The 24,913-nt window shown below is 49.3% G+C and overlaps 1 protein-coding gene across 1 annotated transcript; it reads left to right on the plus strand.

Moving 5' to 3' along the window:
* The first annotated feature begins 166 nt into the window (after window positions 1–166).
* Window positions 167–19,705, plus strand: PSMD3 (proteasome 26S subunit, non-ATPase 3). Its single transcript, XM_003942834.3, has 12 exons — window positions 167–568; window positions 3,709–3,899; window positions 6,213–6,350; window positions 8,337–8,473; window positions 9,906–10,096; window positions 10,256–10,359; window positions 16,420–16,534; window positions 16,642–16,761; window positions 16,895–16,998; window positions 17,647–17,802; window positions 19,075–19,125; window positions 19,253–19,705. The coding sequence occupies exons 1-12, from the start codon at window positions 349–351 to the stop codon at window positions 19,328–19,330; spliced, it is 1,605 nt and encodes a 534-aa protein (XP_003942883.1). The 5' UTR covers window positions 167–348; the 3' UTR covers window positions 19,331–19,705.
* The last annotated feature ends 5,208 nt before the right edge of the window (window positions 19,706–24,913 follow it).

Below are 24,913 nucleotides of genomic sequence, written 5' to 3' on the forward strand. Positions count from 1 at the left end.
TCTGTGAGGAACATAAAAGCATCACATTTAAGCGCTCGAAAGAAAGCCTCCCCCCTCCACCAAGAACACATACAGGCTCCTCCCAGCTCCTTCCTCGAAGCTCCGCCTCCATCCTGCACCTCGGCTGTTGATTTATTTTCCCTTTGTTAACTCGGCCATCGGCCTGGCGGGCCTGGCGTTTCCCAGAAGGCCCAGCGCCGGGAAGGGGTTTGTAGCTGCTCCGTCATCGTGCGGCCCGACGGTAGCCCGCGCTCGTGTGCAGGCCCGGGTCGGTTCCTGGTCCCCGGTGCGAGGGTTCACGCGAGGCCCTGGCCTTGGTCCCCGGACTAGGCCGCGACCCCGGGTGCCATGAAGCAGGAGGGCTCGGCGCGGCGCCGCGGCGCGGACAAGGCGAAACCGCCGCCGGGCGGAGGGGAACAAGAACCACCACCACCCCCGGCCCCCCAGGATGTGGAGATGAAAGAGGAGGCGGCGACGGGTGGCGGGTCATCGGGGGAGGCAGACGGCAAGACGGCGACGGCAGCGACTGAGCACTCCCAGCGAGAGCTGGACACCGTCACCTTGGAGGGTACGGGAGCCCAGGCCGGGAACGTGCAACAATCACGGGTGACAGCTACCCCTGTGATTCGGCTTCTCGTCGCGAAGCCAGAGCAGCCTCCACCACCCCTAGTTTCTTGGGATCACCCCCAGATACCTGCCCCCACTGCCCTGACACTCCCGACTCCAGGCCCAATGACTGAGTCTTCTCTCCAAGGCTGGGAACCACTCCCCTCACATCCCTTCCGTCCCCATATCTGGGGTTGTGTCTATATCTAGGTCCCACTGGACCTGGGGACTCCCTCTTCTAAGTCCTCCCCTTTCTAAGCCCTCCCATCTGACTAGTTCCATTTACATCCTGTCTGACTGATTTTAGCGCCCCCAGTATATGACTAATTGATCCCGCTAGAAACCAGTGTTTGTGTCTATGTGTGTCAGCAGGTCCAGGATGACCTAGAATATTGGCTCCTGAGTTTTAAAACTGTGCAGAATATTTTTGTTGTCCTAGCTACCTTTCGCAAACTCCCCAGCATGAACCATTTCGACCTGGTACCTTGTTTGCGATATTTCTCTAAGTGCCCCGACAGTTCCCTTGCCCTCTCCTTTCCCTTCAGGTCCCTACTCCCGCTCTGTTTCTAAAGGGTTTAAATACACACACACTTAAAACTTTTCGGGTGTCATCTTTGTTTGGTTTTGTAATACTCACCTTTGATCTGAACTCCTATATACCAGTGTCTCCTATTTCTTTTCTCCAAGGTTTCTGTTTCGAGTATCTATAGTCCTCTTGTTCCTCCAAGTTCATGTTTTACTTTTCCAACTTAAAGCAACCTGTCTACATTTGAAGTGGGTCAAGTGAGAGCTTCCCACTGTGATCCTGATGCCATTTTCCGGGTTCTGGATCAAGTGGGACCAGACTACTTACTAGGTTTTCTTTTCATTACATTGCATGAGAAACTAGCTTAAAAACATTGAGATAAGCAAAGTTATCTTCCCGGGTGGTGCTTTTGAGGATGTGATGGTGTTGACTACATCAGCTCTTACTCTAAAGTTTAGCAACAAGATCAATACTGTAGGTAAAAGAGATCCTTTTACCTACAGTAGTGACAGCCACTGTCAAAGGTGCCACTCAGCATTGCCTACTGCGCGGTGTTTATTACAGGCACTTCATTTTCTTGTTGTAAAGTAATTCGTAGTCATTGCAGAAATGTTGGAATGTATGAGAAGTTCAAAGCAGGAGGGGAAAACATGGTCAACATTTTTTCTTAAGAATTTTTGAGCTGCTCTCCTATAATTGAGAGCAAGTTGTATACCAGTATCCTTCTGCCTTTGCTACATACAGTTTGTATCAAGGCATAACTAAATATAAGTTTTGAATTTTATGTTTTCATTAACATCCGTAAACATAATCAGCATTCAATTTATTTCAGAAACATTTATTGAACACCCAATTAGAGCAGAAGCTCTGGAATTAGTTCCCTCATCTGTATGAATATGAGGAATAGTATGGTACTTTATTGCATTGTTGTGAATGTTAGAATGCATAAAACTGTGCCTATCGCGTTGTTATATCATTGGCCTAGCTACTCTGTGCAAAGCGCTGAATATACAGGAGTGCCTAAGAAACTACTCATTGATTGCATTCCCTTACTGCTCTGCATTTAAACTGTTTCTAGTTTCTTGCTATTATAAATAGCTTTGAAGCAATCATCTTTGTGCCCAACTTTAAAAATCTACTTTTATAATTATTTCTTAAGTACAGATTCCCAGAATCTATATGCCTGAGTTAAAAAGGCTGAGCGTTTTAAAGGTTTTTGATAGTTATTGTCCAGAAAAACTGTACTGATTTACATTATATCAGGAGAAATGTACTTTTCACTGTACTCTATAATTTTTTTTTTTTTTTTTTTTTTTTTTTTGAAATGGAGTTTCGCTTTGTTACCCAGGCTGGAGTGCAATGGCACGATCTCGGCTCACCGCAACTTCCGCCTCCTGGGTTCAGGCAATTCTCCTGCCTCAGCCTCCTGAGTAGCTGGGATTACAGGCACATGCCACCGTGCCCAGCTAATTTTTTTTGTATTTTTAGTAGAGACGGGGTTTCACCATGTTGACCAGGATGGTCTCGATCTCTTGACCTCGTGATCCACCCGCCTCGGCCTCCCAAAGTGCTGGGATTACAGGCGTGAGCCACTGCGCCCGGCAATTTTTTTTTTTTTTTTTTGGCAATGGAGTCTTGCTCTGTTGCCCAGGCTGAAGTGCAGTGGCGCAATCTCAGCTCACTGGAACCTCTGCCTCCCCAATTTGAGTGATTCTCCTGCCTGAGCTTCCCAAGTAGCTGGGATTACAGGCGTCCGCCACCATGCCCGGCTAATTTTTGTGTGTTTAGGAGAGCTGGGTTTCACATTGCTGGCCAGGCTGGTCTCTCCTAAGTACTGACCTCAGGCAATTCACGGGGCCTCGGCCTCCAAGAGCGCTGGGATTACAAGCATGAACCACGGAACCCAGACTATAATTTTTTTAATGTTACTAATTTGGTAGTTTAAAAATGTTTCCATTTGCAATTACTCCAATACTAATGAAATATAATTTTTGTCTGTAAGCGATTTTTCCTCCTTCTATGTTCGTTCGTCTCCATTTTTGTTTTGAAATTGTGGCATTATAACCATTATATCATTATATCTCTTAACCATTTATACAAGCTCTTTATAGAATAAAAATGAATCTTTGATCACATTTGTTGAAAATATTTTTCTTTTGTATATACAGTTATCTAAAAGGGTTTTTTTTTAATGAAGTCAAGCTTATTAATCTTTTGTGCCTATGTGATTTCTTACATTGTTTACATTTAGAAAGTCTTTTCCATTAAGATCTGATAAATCTCCAGGTTTCTTTAGTTTCTTGGTTTTTCTTTTCTTCTTCTGTCATCCTCTACCCCATCCCCCATCCCTCCTGTATTTTTTTCTTTTTTGAGAAATGGGGTGTCACTGTGTTGCCCAAACTGGTTATGTCTTAAAATCAATATGTGGAATCTGTAAATATCATGTACCCCATTAGGGCAGAAAAGGTGATTAGTCGCATTTTGCCCCTTTGTGAGAGGCTCCCTAGAACCCCCTGCCTGGAGTGGTGGGGACTAGGAGTCAAAGTGACATCATTTTCTTCTCTGCTCCTCTTCAGACATCAAGGAGCACGTGAAACAGCTGGAAAAAGCTGTTTCAGGCAAGGAGCCGAGATTCGTGCTGCGGGCCCTGCGGATGCTGCCTTCCACGTCGCGCCGCCTCAACCACTATGTTCTGTATAAGGCTGTGCAGGGTTTCTTCACCTCAAATAATGCCACTCGAGACTTCTTGCTCCCCTTCCTGGAAGAGGTGAGTGAGTCAGGCCAACTGAAAGGATGCAGGCATGGCCTCAGACCCCCCAGAAATATCATCATTTTCCACCCGGAAGTCCCATCTTATTACCTGCCGTAGCATGAGGAGTGAAGCCAAAACAGTGCTTTTTTTTTTTTTTTTTTTTTTTTTTGAGACGGAGTTTCGCTCTTGTTACCCAGGCTGGAGTGCAATGGCGCGATCTCGGCTCACCGCAACCTCCGCCTCCTGGGTTCAGGCAATTCTCCTGCCTCAGCCTCCTGAGTAGCTGGGATTACAGGCACGCGCCACCATGCCCAGCTAATTTTTTGTATTTTTAGTAGAGACGGGGTTTCACCATGTTGACCAGGATGGTCTCGATCTCTCGACCTCGTGATCCACCCGCCTCGGCCTCCCAAAGTGCTGGGATTACAGGCTTGAGCCACCGCGCCCGGCCCAAAACAGTGCATTTTAATACTAATCTACCCAGTGACGAGGGAACCATCCACTGCCCTGTAGTGTGATTCTTCCAGGTCAGGGGATCAGGACCCTCCCAGCCAAACTCATTTCCCACGACTCTGCAACATGTGCCCTCTACGCCAGTTGAGGTTGAGCTGGGTGACTTCTTTGTTGTCCTGGGAGAGAGAAGGTGCTGCTGCCTCTTTCCTCTGAAGCTCTTTCCTCTGAGGAAACACAGAACAGTGGTTAAGAGCACAGGTGTTAGGGCCGGGCATGGTAGCTAACATCTGTAATCCCAGGCCCTCTGGGAGGCTGGACTCAAATGATCTGCTGGCCCAGGAGTTCAAGACCAGCCTGGGGCACATGGCGAGACTCTGTCTCTGCAAAAAGTACAAAATGTAGCCAGGCGTGGTGACACCTGCCTGCAGTCCCAGCTACTCGGGAGGCCAAGGCGGAAGGATCGCTTGAATGCAGGTGGAGGTGGCAGGAGTGCACTACTGCACTCTATTCTGGGTGTGACAGAGTGACCCCCCTATCTCAAAAAACAAAAAACACAAAACACAGGTTTTAGAGGTAGAGTTGAATTTGTATCCAAACTCTGACAGTCAGTACCTGTGAGACTTGAGCAAGTGACTTCATCTCGCTGTGCTGCCTCGTTTTCTTCACTTGTTAAATGTGCTGAAGAGATTGGGGAGCAGGGAGTGTAAAGCTCCTAGAACAGTGCCTGGCACATAGCGAATGCAGACGAAGTCAGTTTGGTGGTGGTGGTGGCAGTGGCCTCCATGCCAGGAGAGCCCTTCCTTTATCCTTTGTAGCTGTAAAATCTCCCTCATGATTCATGGCATGGTCCAGGTCTCAGCCTTCTCAAATTCCATTGACCTCCAGCACCTGTGTTTCCTTAAAATCCTATGTAGTTACAGTCAGTTCCATGGATGTGAAAACTCAGAAAATCCCTGGAGGCAGGGCAGTGAAGAGTTTCTTGTCTGCTAAAGGGGAAAAGGTACTCTTACCCCCAACTCCACCTGGCATGTGTTCTGACCTTCACATCTCCAAACTCATGAAACATGATTATTTTGGGGAGCGACTGTAACACATTATTTCTTCCAGTGGCAAAGACAAAATATGAAAATAAGTTTTGTGTATATGTTGACTTTCCCCAAAAGTTCTCATAAGAAACAGTTTTTTGGTCTCATGATTCTTGATTGCATCTCTAGAATTATTTCATGAAGGCCTGTATGGTAGTATTTGCAGTGGTTCCCGGTGTGGTGTTTTAATCTCTCTACTTAGATTGGGCTCTTTGAATGTTCCTTACATTGTCCTTCGTGTCCCCATTATGTGCTGTAAAGAAGTTTATTCTTCTCCTATAACATTTTATTGTGTTTATTAATATATTGCCAGCCTCCTTGACTTGTTTATTTCTTTGAGATGGGATCTTGGTCGGTCACCCAGGCTGAAGCACAGTGGCACAGTTATAGTCCAGTGCAGCCTCTAACTCTTGGGATTAAGCGATCCTCCTGCCTCAGCCTCCCAAGTAGCTGGGAACACAGGTGCATGCCACCATGCCTGGCTGGTTCTTTTTTTATTTTTTGAGAGATGGGGTTCTCGCTGTGTTGCCCAGACTGGTCTCAAACACCTGGCCTCAAGCAGTCTCCTGTCTCAGCCTCCCAGGTAGCTGACACTACCAATGTGAGCCACCACACCCAGCTCCTCCTTGATTCCTTTGGGAAAGACTATCATCTTTATTTTTTTATCCCTAGCACATAGCAAAATCTTGGCATATAGTAGGCACTCAATAAGTATGTTAAAATACATAGTGGATGCTTAATAAATTCTTGGTTACTTGATTTGACTGAGCTTTTCCATGTCCTCTCCTAGCCCATGGACACAGAGGCTGATTTACAGTTCCGTCCCCGCACAGGAAAAGCTGCGTCAGCGCCCCTCCTGCCTGAAGTGGAAGCCTATCTCCAGCTCCTCATGGTCATCTTCATGATGAACAGCAAGCGCTACAAAGAGGTATCCAGGATGCCGTGAGAGTGGGTCACAAGCCCCCAGTGATGCGAGGGGTTTGGCGGGGAGATCGTCCCTGGTGAGGAAATGGAAATAATCGCTGGGTTCTTAAGAACTATTCCCTACACTCTTTCCCCATAGAGGCATAGAGGCATGTGCTTACCCCACATCAGGGGAAAATCCACCCCTGCTCTGGGCACTGTGGGACAGGGCTTGCAGTGGGTGTGCTGTACCGGTCAGTGGGTGATACCAGTGTATTACATTCTTTGGAGAAAAGTAGGGGCGTTTGGAGACAGAGGACCTGGGTTCCAATCCCAGCTGGACCCTAGGCAAATGAATTTCTCCCAGCTGTCCAGGCGCAGTGGCTGATGCCTGTAATCCCAACACTTCGGGAGACTGAGACAGGCGGATCACCTGAGGTCGGGAGTTCGAGACCAGCCTGACCAACGTGGAGAAACCCCATCTTTACTAAAAATACAAAATTAGCTGGGCATGGTGGCATATGCCTGTAGTCCCAGCTACTTGGGAGGCTGAGACAGGAGAATCACTTGAACCTGGGAGGCAGAGGTTGTGGTGAGCTGAGATTGCAGCATTGCACTCCAGCCTGGGCAACAAGAGCCAAACTGTCTCAAAAAGAAAAAAAAATTTCTCCCCACTATATGTAAAACGGGGAAAACAGTACCTACCTACAAGATGGTTAGAATTACAGAAAATAATTTGTTGGAAAATACTTAGCACCGTGATCTGCACATGGTAAGCTTTCATGGTATTTTAGTAAATGGTGGCTGTGATTATGGACTTACAGCTCCATGTTGCATACTGCACTTCCTCCACTCCCCCAGCTGGGGCCAACTGCTTTGTTCATCATGGCCACTGTCACAGGAGCACACTCAAGAAATAAGTCCCACTCCTTAATTTCCTGGTTTTTTTTTCCTTTCCTTACCACACTGTTTTGGGTGGGTGGTTGGGGTTTTTTTTTTGAGATCTTGCTTTGTTGCCTATGCTGGAGTGCAGTGGTATAATCACAGTTCACTGCAGCCTTGACCTCCCCAGCTTAAGCGATCCTTCCACATCAGCTTCTTAAGTAGCTGGGACTACAGTGTGTGCCACCACACCCAGCTAATTTTTTAATTTTTTTGTAGAGACAGGATTTCACCTTCTTGCCAAGGTGGTCTCCAACCCCTGGGCTCAAGTAATCCCCCAGCCTCGACCTCCCAAAGTGCTAGGTTTGTAGGCATGAGCCACTGCACCTGCCTACTGTTTTGTTTTTGTGGGAGATGGGGTCTTGCTATGTTACCCAAGCTGGTCTTGAACTCCTGGGATCAGGTAGTCCTTCCGCCTCAGCCTCTCATGTAGCTGGGATTACGTGAGAGGCAGGTGGCATTGTACTTGGCTGTTTGTTTTTGAGATGTAATTCACCCCTTTAAAGTGCACAATTTAGTGGGTTTTGATATATTCACAAAGTTGTATATCCATCATCCCTAATTCCAGAACATTTTCATCACCCCAAAAAGAAACACCATACCTGTTAGTAGTCACTTTTCATTTCCCCTTACCCAGCCCCCAGCAGCTACTGATCCACCCTGTGTCACTGTTGAGGATTTACTCACTCTGGACATTTCATGTAAATTGAATTACACACGATGTGTCCTTTGTCCCTGGCTTTCTTCACTAAGCATCATGTTTTCAAGGCTGATCCATGTTATAGCGTGTGTCAGTACTTCATTCCTTCTCAAGGCTGAGTAATATTCCATCATGTGGATAGGCCACATTTTGTTTATCTGTTCATCAGCTGATGAGCACTTGGGTTATTTCTACTTTTTGATTATTATCAATAATGCTTCTGTGAACATTCGTGTACATGCATATATGTGAACATAAGTTTCCAGTTCTCTTGGCTGCTTATCTAGGATGGGAATTGCTAGCTCAAATGATAACTCCATGTTTATCCTTTTGAGGAACTACCACTTGATTCTCTTTTGGCTTCCCCAGGCACAGAAGATCTCTGATGACCTGATGCAAAAGATCAGTACTCAGAATCGCCGGGCCCTAGACCTTGTGGCCGCAAAATGTTACTATTATCACGCCCGGGTCTATGAGTTCCTGGACAAGCTGGATGTGGTGCGCAGGTACAGGCGACCGAGGGTCTCACTTGGGGCCCTCGGGGTCAGAGAGTTGGTCAGTCACAGGCACACAGCTGTGAACCTGCAGAGGGCAATGAACCAGTAGATGTAAGCAGGAAAGAGGGGCAGTGGTTCCCATGCCTTTTGCCACATGATGGCTGTGGGAGAGAGACTAATGCTAGATGAAGAAGTAAGTCACTGCTGGGCTGCCCTCAGCTTCTTCCCTTCACCCCACATCAATGTAGGACTGAGGGTGGGTTCGGGTTAGAGGAACAGGCTAGAAAACATTTTACTTCTTTGCTCAAAACCTGGAGTGGCTTCCCATTTCCCTCAAGGAAAGGCAGAGTCCTTACAATAACTCATAAGGCCCAATATGATCTGTTCCGTTTTGACCTTCTAGATGTCACCTCCTCTTGCTCCTCAGCCCCACTGGCCTGCCTGGTGTACCCAGCATGCTCTTCCTCAGAGCCTTTGCACTGGCTGCCCCTCTGTCCAGAACACTCTTCTCCCCGCCTCCTTCAAGCCTTCACTTAATTGATCCCTTCTCAGTGAGTCCTGCCTTGGCCAAGCTATTTATGTGGTGGTTTTTTGTTTTTGTTTTTGTTTTTGTTTTTTTTGAGATGGAGTCTTGCTCTGTTGCCAGGCTGGAGTGCAGCGGCGTGGTCTCGGCTCACCGTCGCCGCTGTCCCCCGGGGTTCAAGTGATTCTCCTGCCTCAGCCTCCCTAGTAGCTGGGATTACAGATGCACGCCACCGTGCCCAGCTAATTTTTTTTGTATTTTTAGTAGAGATGGGGTTTCACCATGTTGGCCAGGCTGGTCTCGTTCTTGGCCAAGCTATTTAAAAGCACAGCTCATCTTTCTCACCTCCTGCATTCCCTGTCGCAGCTCCCCTGACTTCACAGCCGCCCTGTCTTCTGCCACACTGCACAATGTCCTTTCTCATGCTCATCGTCTCCCCCACTGCATTCCCTAAGGGCAGGACTTTGTCCTTTTTGTCCACTCAGAATAGTGCTACACACCTTAGGCAGTCGATAGTTAAATATTCAGCGAATAACCAGAAAAGCAATTTGTATAACTTTTTTTTTTTTTTTTTTTTTGGAGACAGACTCACACTCTCTCATCAGGCTGGAGTGCAGTGGCGCGATCTCAGCTCACTGTAACCTCTGCCTCCTAGGTTCAAGTGATTCTCGTGCCACTACACCCAGCCAGTTTTTGTATTTTTAGTAGAGACAGGGTTTCACCACATTAGCCAGGATGGTCTCAATCTCCTGACCTCGCGATCCACCTGCCTTGGCCTCCCAAAGTGCTGGGATTACAGGTGTGAGCCACCAGGCCTGGCCAACTTTTTTAAGGAATTGAGAGAGAGTGAAAGGTCAGAGCCAGTTCAAAGAGTTGTGATTTGAAGGCTTTGACATCTTCTTTCTTTCCTCCTTGAAGCTTCTTGCATGCTCGGCTCCGGACAGCAACGCTTCGGCATGATGCAGATGGCCAGGCCACCCTGCTGAACCTCCTGCTGCGGAATTACCTACACTACAGCTTGTATGACCAGGCTGAGAAGCTGGTGTCCAAGTCTGTGTTCCCTGAGCAGGCCAACAACAATGAGTGGGCCAGGTACCTCTACTACACAGGTGAGCAGAGGGGCCCAACCCACAAATCAGGTGTCTCAGGCCTGCTTGGTGCAAATTTTCCAAGGGGTGGTACATAAGAGGACAATTTGGCACTCTGGCTTGTCCGGGGGGTTGGATGACCCCATTCTGTTGACCAAGTCTGCTTCCCTCCACTCCCAGGGCGAATCAAAGCCATCCAGCTGGAGTACTCAGAGGCCCGGAGAACAATGACCAATGCCCTTCGCAAGGCCCCTCAGCACACAGCTGTCGGCTTCAAACAGACGGTAAGCCATAGCCACCATCATCCCTTTGCCTCCCGGTTTTTTGTTTTTTTTTTTTTGAGACGGAGTTTCGCTCTTGTTACCCAGGCTGGAGTGCAATGGCACGATCTTGGCTCACCGCAACCTCCGCCTCCTGGGTTCAGGCAATTCTCCTGCCTCAGCCTCCTGAGTAGCTGGGATTACAGGCACGCACCACCATGCCCAGCTAATTTTTTGTATTTTTAGTAGAGACGGGGTTTCACCATGTTGACCAGGATGGTCTCGATCTCTTGACCTCGTGATCCACCCGCCTTGGCCTCCCAAAGTGCTGGGATTACAGGCTTGAGCCACCACGCCCAGTCCCTCCTTTTTTTAAATTGAGATGATGTCTTACTATGTTGCTCAGGCTGGTCTTGAACTCCTGGGCTCAAGCACTCCTCTTGCCTCTGTCTCCCTAAGTGCTGGGATTGCAAGTGTGAGCCACCATGTCTGCAAAAGGTTGCTTCACATCTGTTTGTGGGTATCAAGAAGCAGACACTACCTGCACCTCTGGCAGTTAATGTTCAGTGTCCTCCTTGCAGCTAGGTTTAGATTATTCCTGATTCCCCAGCACTTCTGACAGTCATTCCAGGCAGGGACCTAGATTGCCTTGATTAAAAACCCCGGGTTCTACCTGGTCCTTCATGTTCACATTTGGAAACTGTATTGTCTGTGGCCTAGGAACCCAGAATAGCTCCACAGGCTGACTGGCTCAGTAAAGATAAAACCTGGCAACTTAAGAGCTGGCAGTCACCAACTATTTTTTTAAGATCAAGCTTGGTATTAGGTACTGTAAAGGATAGGAAGGGAGGATAATAAGTGGTCTTTCTCTCTCTCTCTTTCTTTCTTTCGCTTTTTTGAGATGGTGTCTCCCAGGCTGGAGTGCAGTGACACAGTTTTGGCTCCCTGCAACCTCCACCTCCTGAGTTCAAGCAATTCTGCCTTAGCCTCCTGAGTAGCTGGACAGGTGCCTGCCACCACACCCAACTAATTTTTGTTTTTTGTTTTTTTTGTGGGTTTTTTTTTTTTTTTTTAAAGATGGAGTCTTTCCTGTTGCCCAGGCTAGAGTGCAGTGGTGCCATCTTGGCTCACTGCAACTTCTGCCTTTGGAGTTCAAAGGATTCTCCTGCCTCAGCCTCCCAAGTAGCTGGGATTACAGGCGCTTGCCACCATGCCTGGCTAATTTTTTTATTTTTAACAGAGATGGCGTTTCACCATGTTGGCCAGGCTGATCTGGAACTTCCAACCTTAGGTGATCCACCCACCCCACCCTCCCAAAGTGCTGGGATTACAGGCGTGAGCCACCATGCTGTTGGTATTTCTTTCTCTCACTTTCTTTTCTTTTCTTTTTTTGACAAAATCTTACTCCAGTGCCCAGGCTGGAGTGCAGTGGCATGATCATGGCTCACTGCAGCCTCAACTTTCATGGCTTAGATGATTCTCCTATCTCAGCCTCCCAAGTAGCTGGGACTACAGGCATGCACCATCACACCTGGCTAATTTTTTGTAGAGATAGAGTTTTGCCATGTTGCCCAGGCTGATATCCAACTCCTGGGCTCAAGGGATCCACCCACCTGGGCCTCCCAAAGTGCTGGGATTACAGATGTGAGTGAGCACCGCATCCTGCCAATATATGGTATTTCTTTTTTTCTTTTTCTTTTTTCTTTTTTTTTTTTTTTTGAGACTGAGTTTTGCTCTGTCACCCAGGCCGGAGTGCAATGACACAATCTTGGCTCACTGTAACCTCCACCTCCCAGGTTCAAGCGATTCTCCTGCCTCAGCCTCCCAAGTAGCTGGGATTACAGACATGCACCACCATGTCTGGCTAATTTTGTATTTTTAGTAGAGATGGGGTTTCCCCATGTTGGTCAGGTTGGTCTCAAACTCCTGCCCTCAGATGATCTGCCTGCCTTGGCCTCCCAAAGTGCTGGGATTATAGGCTTGAGCCGTAGTTCCCAGCTGGTATCTCTTCTTCTTTTTTTTTTTTTTTTTTTTTTTAGACAGAATCTTGCTCTGTCACCCAGGCTGGAGTGCAGTGACATGATCTCAGCTCACTGCAACCTTCGCCTCCTGGGTTCAAGCAATTCTCCTGCCTCAGCCTCCCGAGTAACTTGGATTGCAGAGGCATGCTACCACGCCCAGCTGATTTTTGTGTTTTTAGTAGAGACAGGGTTTCACCGTGTTGGCCAAGCTGGTCTTGAACTCCTGACCTGATGATCTACCTGCTTCAGCCTCCCAAAGTACTGGGATTACAGGCATGAGCCACCATGCCTGGTGAGGTATTTCTTATTATAGTGTTTCAAATAGATAAAAAATGTTGACTCAAAAAGCTTGAAGGCTATATGTGAAATCAGAGCCCAGTAGCCAGGATGTAGACCCAGTCTTCCCAAATTCAAACCTTTGCTCTTACCTTCACACAATGTCCACCTCCATAGTGCCTTGACAGGGAACGGGAAATATGTACATTGATTAGGTCAGTGCAGTGGGCGATTTATTTCTGTTCAGAAGTTCAGAGAAAGTCAGATTTGTTTTTAATCAAATAATTAAAGAGAAAGGGTCTTAAAGAAAAAGTTGACTGGATACAGTGGCTCACACCTGTAATCCCAACACTTGGAAGGCCAAGGCAAGAGGATTGCTTGAGACCAACCTGAGCAATATATGGAGACACCATCTCTGCAAAAATAAAAAACCTAGCTGGGTGTAATGGCATGCACCTGTAGTCCCAGCTACTTGAGAGGCTGAGGTGCAAGGATCACTTGGGCCCAGGAGGTTGAGGCTGCAGTGAGCCATTATCATGCCACTACACTGTAGCCTGGGCAACAGAGCAAGACTCTGTCTCGAAAAAAGAGAAACGTGGCCAGGCGCAGTGGCTAATCTCAGCACTTTGGGAGGCCGAGGCAGGTGGATCACGAGATTAAGAAATCGAGACCAAAGAGAGAGAGAGCGATCGAGACCATCCTGGCCAACATGGCGAAACCCCCACTCTACTAAAAATACAAAGACTAGCCGGGTGTGGTAGCGCCCACCTGTAGTCCCAGCCACTCAGGAGACTGAGGCAGGAGAATCACTTGAACCTGGTAGTGGAGGTTGCAGTGAGCTGAGATTGAGCCACTGCATTCCAGCCTGGCAACAGAGCAAGACTCCATCTCAAAAGAAAAAAAGAAATGTTAAAATTGAACTGGCCTTTGAAAGCTGGGTAGGATTTTTACAAAAAGTAAAGTCTTTTCAGACACGTGGTACATGAGCAAAATGTTAGATTGCTTACACTGTAAGATACACTAAAGTTTCTTTTAAAAATCACTAAAGATCCAAGCAATTAACATATAAAATGCGTCATGTACCCCAGGAGGGGCTTTCAGGCAGTGTTTTTAAATGAGATTTTACTATGGACATGGAAGCTTTCCATTTCCTCTGGTGGAGCCCAGTGGCAGGAAGGCATAGAGAGAGCTGGAAGAGAGGCCAGGGCACTGTTGGTGAGGGAGCCTGGGGAGAGAGAAAGCGGGAGTGAAGGCATGTTTGGGAGAAGGCCTGCAACCAGCCCTCTGCCCTCTGCCCTCACATACCCCTGCCGCACCCCTGTCGCCACCCCAGCTTACGGAATCACCTGGGGGTCTGATGAAGCTGTAGGTTCCTATTCAGAGAGTCTGTGTTCCTAATGGGCCCTGGGTGACGCCAGTGCTGCTGGTGCACAGAGCGCACTGAGGAGGGCGGTGCCGGCTCATCCCTTCAGGGCTCAGGCCGGCTGGCATTCGTTCCTGAAGCTGCCTTGTCTCCTGGAAACTCAAATGTCTCTCTCCACCCATTCTCACCCTCCCTGTCTTTACTTAATGCCAGCTTCGCTACCTGTGTTTTCCGTCCCACTCCTTCCTCTCTCTTCCGGCTTTGGCTCATCACCTGTTTGCTTCAGTCTCTGGGCAGAAAGCCACCAGCCCTGCTGCTTCTCTCAAGCGGCCATTCCTGTCCCCCTCAGCTGCCTCCCCAGCAGCACAGGGGCCAGCTCCTTCCCTCCAGCTTTCTCTCTGCTCCTCCTCACCACCCGGCCTCAGCAGAGCACTCTGAGAGCTTCTCTGTCGATAGTGAAACCCTCATTCTCTCCTTGAGCGTCCTTGTTTGCTTTCCCAGCTTCAGCTGTCGCCTACATGATGCTCTTCAGCCGGTACACTGCTAACTCCGTGACTCTGCTGGGGCTGCCACCTCAAGGTCCCACAGACTTGGTGGCTTAAACAACCAAGATGTATTTCATCACAATTCTGGAGGCTCTAAGTCCAAGAGCAAGTGTCGACACGATTGGTTTCTTCTGAGGGCCTCTCTCGTTTGCTCGCAGATGGCTGTCTCCTGGTGTTTTCACATGGTCTTCCCTCTGTGCGTGTCTGTGTCCTGCTCTTGTCATAGGAGGACAATAGTCATATAGGATTAGGGCCCACCCGTATGACCTCATTTTACCGTAATTACCTCTAAAGGCCCTATGTCCAAATACAGTCCCACTCTGAGGTCTGTAACATGAATTTGAGGGGGACACAGTTTAGCCTATAACACTGCCTCTGACCCCTCTTGTGAACACCAGGCCTACAGATCCAGCTCTCCCTCCCACCCCCCATATCTCTCTATACAGCGTATCCCAATCAGACGCCTCCCGGCCCCCTTCCCGGTCCTTCCTCCTGCTGTCCCTATCCAGATCAGGGCCTTGGGATCCTCTGACTCTCCCTCGCCCCCTACCCGTCACTGGGTCATCTGTTGAACTGTCTGCATGTCTTCTGTGTTTGCCTGTTCCTTGGTGTTGCTGGTGCCGTGGTTCCAGCTGCTAACATTTCCAGACACTTCTGCCTGGTCATATTCATCTCCATCAGCCCAGCTTACACTCCCTTGCCTTACTAAGCAGGGCTCCAGCTCTCTCCTTCCCCTGCCTGGGAAGCTTCCATTGCTCCCCACTGCCGCAGAGTATCGTACAGTCTCGTGAGGTAGACAGGCTGGGTATTGTTACTGTTACTTGCTAGTTTTAGAGATGAGGAAACCAAGGACCCAGTTGTTCAGTGTTTACTAGCTAGACACCAGGTGTTCTATGTGCCAACTTCAAACTGCTCAGCCTGGCATTCAGAATGGCAATGGCATGTCCCCAGACCGTGGTCCCAGCTGTCCATTTCCTAACAGCTCCCCAGGCACCCACACTTCTCTGCCTCTTTCTAGCTCTGTACCCTTGACCCTCCTCCTTTTTCGACTTTGTCAGAATCCTTAAGGCACTTCATAAATTACCATTTCCAGGGACTTCCCCTCACACTTGGGTTACTCCAAGGGACAGGGCAGCCTCATGGGTGCCTGTGGGGCTGAAGGGCCCGCCTGGCCGTGGGTGTGATCACGCACTCCTGTTGTAACCCTGCTTCCCCCAACACTTGCTGCCCCGCAGTTTAGCTGCCTTGTGTTCTGTGCCTCCCATTTGCTGGTAAGACCCTGAGTCGGCAGGCGTCCTTGGTTTCCTCATCTCTAAAACTAGCAAATAACTGCTGTCCCTCCACCATAGTTCTTACGTGGTGCTGGATCCACAGTTGGCACCACTCGGAAATACCTCAGTCCTGTGGAGGAAGACAGGCCAGGTTTCCAGCCAGCCTTCTATGTCTCTGCTCTTCACTGAGGCCAGGCCCCTTCCGGCGCGTCTGCCTCTACCCAGATAGCGAGTTCTACCCACTGATCCCCTCCTCTCCTCCAGTAACAGTCCACCTCCCTAGTGAGCATCTGGCTGACACCCGTTCCACTCCCCAGGCCTATGAGGCCTGGTCCCTTGCCATTGCTGAGCCGCAGCACCCGCCCATCTGGCCTTAGAGTGCTGTCATTTCAGAGCAGAGTGTGCACGGGGCGGTCAGGTGAAACGCAGCTGAGGGCTCTGCAGCCAAAGGCAGAGCTTGGATCCCATGCCCTCCTCCTCTCTCTGAGCCTAAACAGTGCTCCCTTTCCCTGTTTGCCACTGTATCTGGCAGAATTTAGGCCACATTTCATTTTCTTCTTCCACCCGTGGGGCTCCCTGCCCACTGTGCCCCCTGTCACTCTGTCCAGGTGCACAAGCTTCTCATCGTGGTGGAGCTGTTGCTGGGGGAGATCCCTGACCGGCTGCAGTTCCGTCAGCCCTCCCTCAAGCGTTCACTCATGCCCTATTTCCTTCTGACTCAAGGTAAGGCTGGCTTCCCCACCCCAGAGCCCGCTAGGCCCCTTTCACTGGGGCCTTCTCCGTGCCCATGCCGGTTTGCATCATCCAGTCCACTCCTGTTCTCCTTGCAGCTGTCAGGACAGGAAACCTAGCCAAGTTCAACCAGGTCCTGGATCAGTTTGGGGAGAAGTTTCAAGCAGATGGGACCTACACCCTAATTATCCGGCTGCGGCACAACGTGATTAAGACAGGTGTGGATCAGGATCTGAGGGGCTGTCGGAGGAGCAGAAGCCAGGCTGGGGCAAACCCAGTGGCTATCTGTGGGCAAGTGAAGGATCTGTGCCCACCCTGCCCTGCCCACCCCATCGCTCCTTCCTCTCCCAGGTGTGCGCATGATCAGCCTCTCCTATTCCCGAATCTCCTTGGCCGACATCGCCCAGAAGCTGCAGTTGGATAGCCCCGAAGATGCAGAGTTCATTGTTGCCAAGGTGGGGCTGGTTCAGGAACCACAGGGACCAGGTTGTCACTTTCCTGCCAATTTGAGGAGGCAGGAATGGGAGGAGTTTGGCCAAGGAGGGGAATAGGTGAAGCAGTGGCATAGTCTTCAGGGAGTGCCCGTCATTTGCAGTGAAGCCAAGAAGTTGCCAGAGGGAGAATGGATGTGCGTGTGAGTGTAGGTGTGTGCACATGTTGAGTTTGTGATAGTGTCTGTGAGTGTGAGAATATAAGGCGGGCAGAAGAATGGAATGGAACAAGATGTTCTCTGGCTTAGAAGATGGGTGTGCTGGGCCAGGCACAGTGGCTCATGCCTGTAATCCTAGCACTTTGGGAGGCCGAGGTGGGCGGATCACCTGAGGTCAGGAGTTTGAGACCGGCCTGGCCAACTTCGCAAAAGCCTGTCTCTACTAAAAATACAAAAATGAGCCAGGCCTGGTGGCAGGTGCCTGTAATCCCAGCTACTTAGGAGGCTGAGGCAGGAGAACCCGGGAAGGTTGCTTGAACCCGGGAGGCGGAGGTTGCAGTGAGCTGAGATCACGCCACTGCACTCTCCTGCCTGGGTCAGAATGAGACTCTGTCTCAAAAAAAAAGAAGATGGGCTTGCTGGTGAGCTTTCTTTCCTCTTTGGGGGCCTGCAGGCCATCCGGGATGGTGTCATTGAGGCCAGCATCAATCATGAGAAGGGCTATGTCCAATCCAAGGAGATGATTGACATCTATTCCACCCGAGAGCCCCAGCTGGCCTTCCACCAGCGCATCTCCTTCTGCCTAGATATCCACAACATGTCTGTCAAGGTGAGAAGCCCGTGGCTGCAGAGTCACACCTGGCAGCAGCGTGCCCCTCCCTCCACATTCGTGGATTCCTCAGAGAAGACTGGCTTGGCTTGTGGCCCAGGTCCCAGCCCGTCGCTGTAAAATCACTGAGCTACAGCACAGGGGGCCCAGCATGGGGAGGGGACTTGGCCACAGTTGCACAGCTAGTTGCCCTCTCCTGTTCTGTTTAAGGGATTTGGTCACCATGAAGGACCAAGCAGGGATTCAGAGGGCTCTACATTTGGTTCCAAATTTGTGTCATTTAACATCTCAGAACTCTCTTTCTCCATCTCTGAAGCTGATAGGGAGGTGTTAACCGTCTTGCTTGCTTCACAGGGTTGGTAAGATTAAATGAAGTCCCTGTATTGAGGCACTTAACAAAGTCTAAATTGTTAAAAAGATGGGACTGGGCTGGGGGTAGGGGGATGTAGCTCACACCTGTAATCCCAGCACTTTCGGAGGCCGAGGCAGTTAGATCACCTGAGGGCTAGAGTTCAAGACTAGCCTGGCCAACATGGTGAATCCACGTTTCTACTAAAAATACAAAAAATTAGCTGGGCGTGGTGGCACACGTCTATAATTCCAGCTACTCGGGGGGCTGAAACAGGAGAATCAATTAAACCCGGGAGGCGGAGGTTGCAGTGAGCCCACATCATGCCATTGCACTCCAGCTTAGGCAACAAGAGCAAAACTCTGTCAAAAACAAACAAACAAACAAACAAAATGGCACTGGTATCTAGCTCCATGAAAGGGTGAGCCCTCATCCTCAGCCACTGAGTTTGATGCTGTTACTATTTGGTTGCCATGTTTTCTTCCAGTCTCCTCCCAGGAAACTAGGGCTATTGCTGCCTTGCTTAAAATCCAGCTAAGCCCTTCTTCACGTGATAATGCGAGGCCGCTTGTGACCTGGTCCCTAACGTCTCGCCTGCCCTCCCGCTCCTACCCCAGCAGCCAGCAGTCAACCCCACTGAGTATAGGCCTGGCCTCTCCCCATTCCACACCCACTGTGTTCCTCCTTTTCCTCCTCCCTGCCCAGTCGAGAGTGTTGGTCATTTATTCCTCTCTTTTCAGTATTTCCCACAGGGCACTGTAATAATTCCTTTGATGCCTAGCCCCCCACTAGACTAACTGGAGAGGGCCCGCCGCTTCCTGCCGGGTGTTGGCTCACAGGGGACGCAGGGAGTGCAGGTTGCACAGATGCCTCCCCTGCTTCCCTCCCTCCCTTACCTTGCTCCTCTCTCTGCTGTGCCCCAGGCCATGAGGTTTCCTCCTAAATCCTACAACAAGGACTTGGAGTCTGCAGAGGTAAGCTCTCTGCTTTCTGGGTGAGACTGAAAGGTCAAATTTCCACACAGAAGGGGAGGCGGGGAAGCGTCTGGAAGGGTTGGGAGCTGCTCTGAAGCTTTGGCCTCACCCCGCCTCTCCCCCCTAGGAACGGCGTGAGCGAGAACAGCAGGACTTGGAGTTTGCCAAGGAGATGGCAGAAGATGATGATGACAGCTTCCCTTGAGCTGGGGGGCTGGGGAGGGGTCAGGTGAATGGGGACAGGCTCTTTCCCCCTTGGGGGTCACCTGCCCAGGGCACTGTTCCCATTTTCCCACACACAGCTCATAGGCTGCATTCGTGCAGGGGGTGGGGGTGCTGGGAGCCAGCCACCCCTATCTCCTCCAGGGCCCCTCCCCAGCCGGTGACTGATTGCACAGTGGGCAGGAGGGTGGGCAGGCAACCTCCCCGGGCAGGGTCCTGGCTGGTGGTGTGGGAGGAGGAGGGAAGGATAGCCCTGTGCTCCTCTAGGGAGCAGGGGCCTGGAACTGGGATGTCTTGGCTTGTATGTTTTTTGAAGCTTCTATTATGATTTTTAAACAATAAAAAGTTCTCCAAAGCGTTTTGTGTATCAGACAGCAATATTGGCAGCCTTGGATTTTGGGGTTTCGGCCTTAGAGTACCAGCCCTAGGTGTGTAGTAATCTGAAGGCCGGATGGGTCTGCAGAGGGGGAGGCACCCAGGGGAGGGCGGAGGGACGCTGAGCTGGAGTCGGGAGCCCAGGTTTACTCTATTTCGTACCTGTGTGCTTCTCAAATACTGGCAGATCACCACATCTCTCGGGCTCCTTCCCCACATCTGCCATAAGATTAGTCAGTGAACTGGTTCTTAAAAATAGGAATCCAGGCCAGGCTTGGTGGCTCACACCTGTAATCCCAACACTTTGGGTGGCTGAGGCGGGCAGATCACGAGGTCAAGAGATAAGACACCATCCTGGCCAACATGGTGAAACCCTGTCTCTACTAAAAATAGAAAAATTAGCTGGACATGGTGGTGTATGCCTGTAGTCCCAGCTGCTCTGGAGACTGAGGCAGGAGAATCGCTTGAACCCCGGAAGCGGAGGTTACCATTGCCCTCCAGTCTGGACGACAGAGTGAGACTCCGTCTATAAATAAATAAGTAAATGTTGAGTGTGTTCTCACTGCTCGCACACCATCCATTCCCTGGCTCTCTCCCTTTCCTTGAGTCTCTCCATCGCCTGAGACACAAAATAATACCGAAATTAAGCCTATGAATAACCCTCCAAGTTTTGGCCAGGCGTGGTGACTCACGCCTGCTATCACAGCACTTTGGGAGGCCAAGGCTGGTGGATTCCTTGAGCTTAGGAGTTCGAGATCAGCCTGGGCAACACAGTGAAACCCCATCTCTACAAAAAATACAAAAATTAGCTTGGCATGGTGGCACACACCTGTAGTCCCAGCTACTTGGGAGCTTGAGGTAGGAGGATCCCTTGAGCCTAGGAGGTGGAGGCAGAGGCTACAGTGAGCTGAGATCCTGCCACTGCACTCCAACCTGGGTAAGAGTGAGACCCAGTCCCAAAACAAAAAACAGAAAAAGGGAGAAAGAATCACATGTCTCTCACTTTAAATCAAAAGGTCAAAATGATTATGCTTAGTGAGAAAGGTGTGTTGAAAGCTGAGCGAAGCCAAAAGCCAGGCCTCCTGCAGCAAACCGGTAGCCAAGTTATGAAGGAGTTCTTGAAGGAAATTTTTTTTTTTTTTTTTTTTTTTTTTGAGATGGAGTTTTGCTCTTGTTACCCAGGCTGGAGTGCAATGGCGCAATCCCGGCTCACTGCAACCTCCGCCTCCTGGGCTCAGGCAATTCTCCTGCCTCAGCCTCCTAAGTAGCTGGGATTACAGGCACGCGCCACCACGCCCAGCTAGTTTTTTGTATTTTTAGTAGAGACGGGGTTTCACCATGTTGACCAGGATGGTCTCGATCTCTTGACCTTGTGATCCACCCGCCTTGGCCTCCCAAAGTCCTGGGATTACAGGCTTGAGCCACGGCGCCCAGCCTCTTGAAGGAAATTAAAAGCACATGCTCCAGGTTGGGTGCAGTGGCTCATGGGAAGCAGAGGCAAGTAGATCACTTGAGAGTAAGAGTTCGAGACCAGCCTTGCCAATATGGTGAAATCCCATTTCTATTAAAAATACAAAATACTAGCTGGGCTTGGTGGCACATACCTGTAATCCCAGCTACTCTGGAGGCTGAAGCAGGAGAATCGCTTGAACGGGGGGGTGGAAGTTGCAATGAGTCAAGATCACAACACTGCACTCCAGCCTGGCTGACAGAGTGAAATTCCATCTCAAAAAAAAAAAATTAAAAAAATTAAAAGTGCTGCTTCAGTGGACACATGGATGAAAACAGAACAGCCTTATTGCTGATAAAGAGAAAGTTTTAGTCTGGAAAGATCAAACCTGCTACAACATTCCTTTAAGCCAAAGCCGAGTCCGGAGCAAGGCCCCCACTCTCTTCAATCCTGTGAAGGTAGAAAGAGGTGAGAAAGTTGCAGAAGAAAAAAGTTAGAAGCTAACAAGAGGTTGGTTTGTGAGGTTGAAAGAAGCCGTCTCCATGCCACACAAGTGCAAGGTGAAGCAGCAACTGCTGATGGAGAAGCTGCCGCAGGTTATCCGTCCAGATCCAGCTCCGATCACTGATGAAGGCAGCTACCCCTCAACGACACACCTTCAGTGTAGAAAAACAACCTTCTATTGGAAGAAGATGCCACCAAGGACTTTCATAGCTAGCCAGGAGAAGCCAATCCCTGGCTTCAAAGCCTCGAAGGAGAGGCTGACTCTTAGGGCTAGTGAAGCTGGCGACTTTAAGTTGAAGCCAATGCTCATTTACCATTCCGAAAATCCTAGAGCTCTTGCTAATGATGCTAAATCTACTCTGCCTCTGCTCTACAGATGGCACAACAAAGCCTGGATGGCAGCACATCTGTTTCCAGCATGGTTTACTGAACATTTGTGTTTTTTTTGAGACAGAGTCTTGCTCTGTCGCCAAGGCTGGAGTGCAGTGGCACCATCTTGGCTCACCTCAACCTCCACATCCAGGTTCAAGCGATTCTCCTGCCCCAGCCTCCCTAATGGCTGCGATTACAGGTGCACACCACCACACCCAGCTAATTTCTTGTGTTTTTAGAAGAGATGGGGTTTCACCATGTTGATCAGGCTGGTCTCAAACTCCTGACCTCATGATCTGCCTGCCTTGGCCTCCCAAAGTGCTGGGATCGCAGGCGTGAGCCACCGTGCCCGGCCAGTTTTGTTGTTGTTGCTGTTGTTGTTTTGTGTTTCTTGTTTGAGACAGAGTCTTGCTCTGTTGCCCAGGCTGGAGTACAGTGGCACAATCTCAGCTCACTGCAACCTCCGGCTCCCCTGTTCAAGTGATTCTCCTGACTCAGCCTCCCGAATAGCTGAGATTATAGGCACATGCCAGGACGCCTGGCTAATTTTTATATTTTTAGTAGAGATGGGGTTTCACTATGTTGGCCAGGCTGGTCTCAAACTCCTGACCTTAGGTGATCTGCCGGCATCGGCCTCCCAAAGTGCTGAGATTATAGGCGTGAGGTTTAGTGAACATTTTAAACCACTGTTGAGATGGACTGCTCAGAAAAAAAAAAAAAAAAAAAAAAAGATTTCTTTCAAAGTTATTACTGCTGACTGACGATGCACCTGATCACCCAAGACCTCTAATGGAGGGGTACCAGGGAAATAATGCTGTTTTTATGCCTGCTAACACATCCATTCAGCAGTCCATGGATGAAATAATTCAACTTTCAAGTCTTATTTAAGAAATACATTTTGTGGCCGGGCGCGATGGCTCACGCCTGTAATCCCAGCACTTTGGGAGGCCGAGGCGGGTGGATCACGAGGTCAAGAGATCGAGACCATCCTGGTCAACATGGTGAAACCCCGTCTCTACTAAAAATACAAAAAAATGAGCTGGGCATGGTGGCGCATGCCTGTAATCCCAGCTACTCAGGAGGCTGAGGCAGGAGAATTGCCTGAACCCGGGAGGCGGAGGTTGCGGTGAGCCGAGATCGCGCCATTGCACTCCAGCCTGGGTGACAAGAGTGAAACTCCGTCTCAAAAAAAAAAAAAAAAAAAAAGAAATACATTTTGTAAGGCTATATCTGTCATAGTGATTCCCCTGATGGATCTGGGTAAACTGAAAACTTAAAAAGCATTCATCATTCTAGATGCCATTAAGAATATTCATGATTAGGGCCAGATGTGGTAGCTCAAGCTTGTAATCCTGGCACTTTGGAAGGCTGAGGCAGGTGGAAAACCTGAGGTCAGGAGTTTGAGACCAAGCTGGCCAACATGGTGAAACTCCATCTCCACTTAAAAAAAAGAAATTAGTTAGGCGTGGTAGCACGCTCCTGTAGTCACAGCTACTCGGGAGGCTGAGGCATGAGAATCACTTAAATTGAATCCAGGAGGCAGAGGTTGCAATGAGCCAAGATCGTGCCATTGCGCTCCAGCCTGGGTGGCAGAGTGAGACTCTTTCTCAGAAAACAAAAAATATTCATGATTAGGCCTGAAATGGTGGCTCACACCTATAATCTCAGCACTTTTGGAGGCTGAGGCAAGAAGATCACTTGAGCCCAGCAGGCCGAGACCAGCCTGGATAACAAAGTGAGACCCTGTCTATTAAAAAAAAACAAACAGAAATTAGGTCGAGCGCAGTGTCTCATGCTTGTAATTCCAGCTCTCTGGGAGGATGAGGCGGGTGGATCACTTGAGGTCAGGAGATCAAGACCAGCCTGGCCAAGATGGTGAAACCCCATCTCTACTAAAAATACAAAAATTAGCCAGGCATGGTGGCAAGCGCCTGTAATCCCGGCTACTTGGAAGGCTGAGACATGAGAATCACTTGAACCCAAGAAGGGGAGATTGCAGTTAGCCAAGATCACACCACTGTACTCCAGCCTGGGCAACAGAGTAGAAAAGTGTCTCAAAAAAAAAAAAGAAAAATAGCTGAGTATGATGGTTCGTGCCTGTAGTCCCAGCTACACAGGAGGCTGAGGCGGGAGGATCACTTGAACCCAAGAGGTTGAGGCTGCAGTGAGCCATATTCACACCACTGCATTCAGCCTAGGCAACAGAGGGAGAACCTGTCTCAAAAAGAAAATATAGCTCTCTGGTCCGTGTAATTTGTGGGAGGAGGTGAAAATATTAACATGAATGGGAGTTTGGAAGAAGTTGATTCCAACCTTCATGGATGACTTTGAGGGGCTGAAGACATACTTCAGTGGAGGAAGAAACTGCAGATGCAGAAACAGCAAAAGAACCAGAATTAGAAGTGGAGCCTGAGGCCAGGCACGGTGGCTCACACCTGCAATCCCAGCACTTTGGGAGGCCAGGGCAGGAGGATAACTTGAGCTCAGAATTTCCAAACCCAGGAGGCTGAGGCAAGAGAATTGCCTGAACCCAGGAGGCGGAGGTTGCGGTGAGCCGAGATCGCGCCATTGCACTCCAGCCTGGGCAACAAGAGCGAAACTCCGTCTCAAAAAAAAAACACAAAAAAAGCAGAAGTTCCAAACCAACCTGGGTAACATAGCAAGACCCCGTCTCTACCAAAAAAAAAAAAAAAAAAAAAAAAGTGGAGCCTGAAGATGCGACTTCTGCTGTCATCTCATGATAATATTTGAACAGAGGAGGAGTTGCTTCTCTTGGATGAGCAAAGAAAGTGGTTTCTTGAGATGGAATCTACTCCTGGTGAAGATGCTGTGAACATTGCTGAAACAGCAACAAAGATGTAGGAT

The sequence above is a fragment of the Saimiri boliviensis genome, chromosome 17, assembly GCF_048565385.1.
Source record: "Saimiri boliviensis isolate mSaiBol1 chromosome 17, mSaiBol1.pri, whole genome shotgun sequence".
Taxonomy (NCBI): domain Eukaryota; kingdom Metazoa; phylum Chordata; class Mammalia; order Primates; family Cebidae; genus Saimiri; species Saimiri boliviensis.

Bases quoted from the DNA above. Each gene is read 5' to 3' on its own strand.
- PSMD3 (XM_003942834.3), top strand. From the start codon at position 349: ATGAAGCAGGAGGGCTCGGCGCGGCGCCGCGGCGCGGACAAGGCGAAA. The intron at 8,474-9,905 runs GTACAGGCGACC...TCCTCCTTGAAG, and splicing joins AAGCTGGATGTGGTGCGCAG to CTTCTTGCATGCTCGGCTCC. The intron at 16,999-17,646 runs GTGGGGCTGGTT...GGGGGCCTGCAG, and splicing joins CAGAGTTCATTGTTGCCAAG to GCCATCCGGGATGGTGTCAT.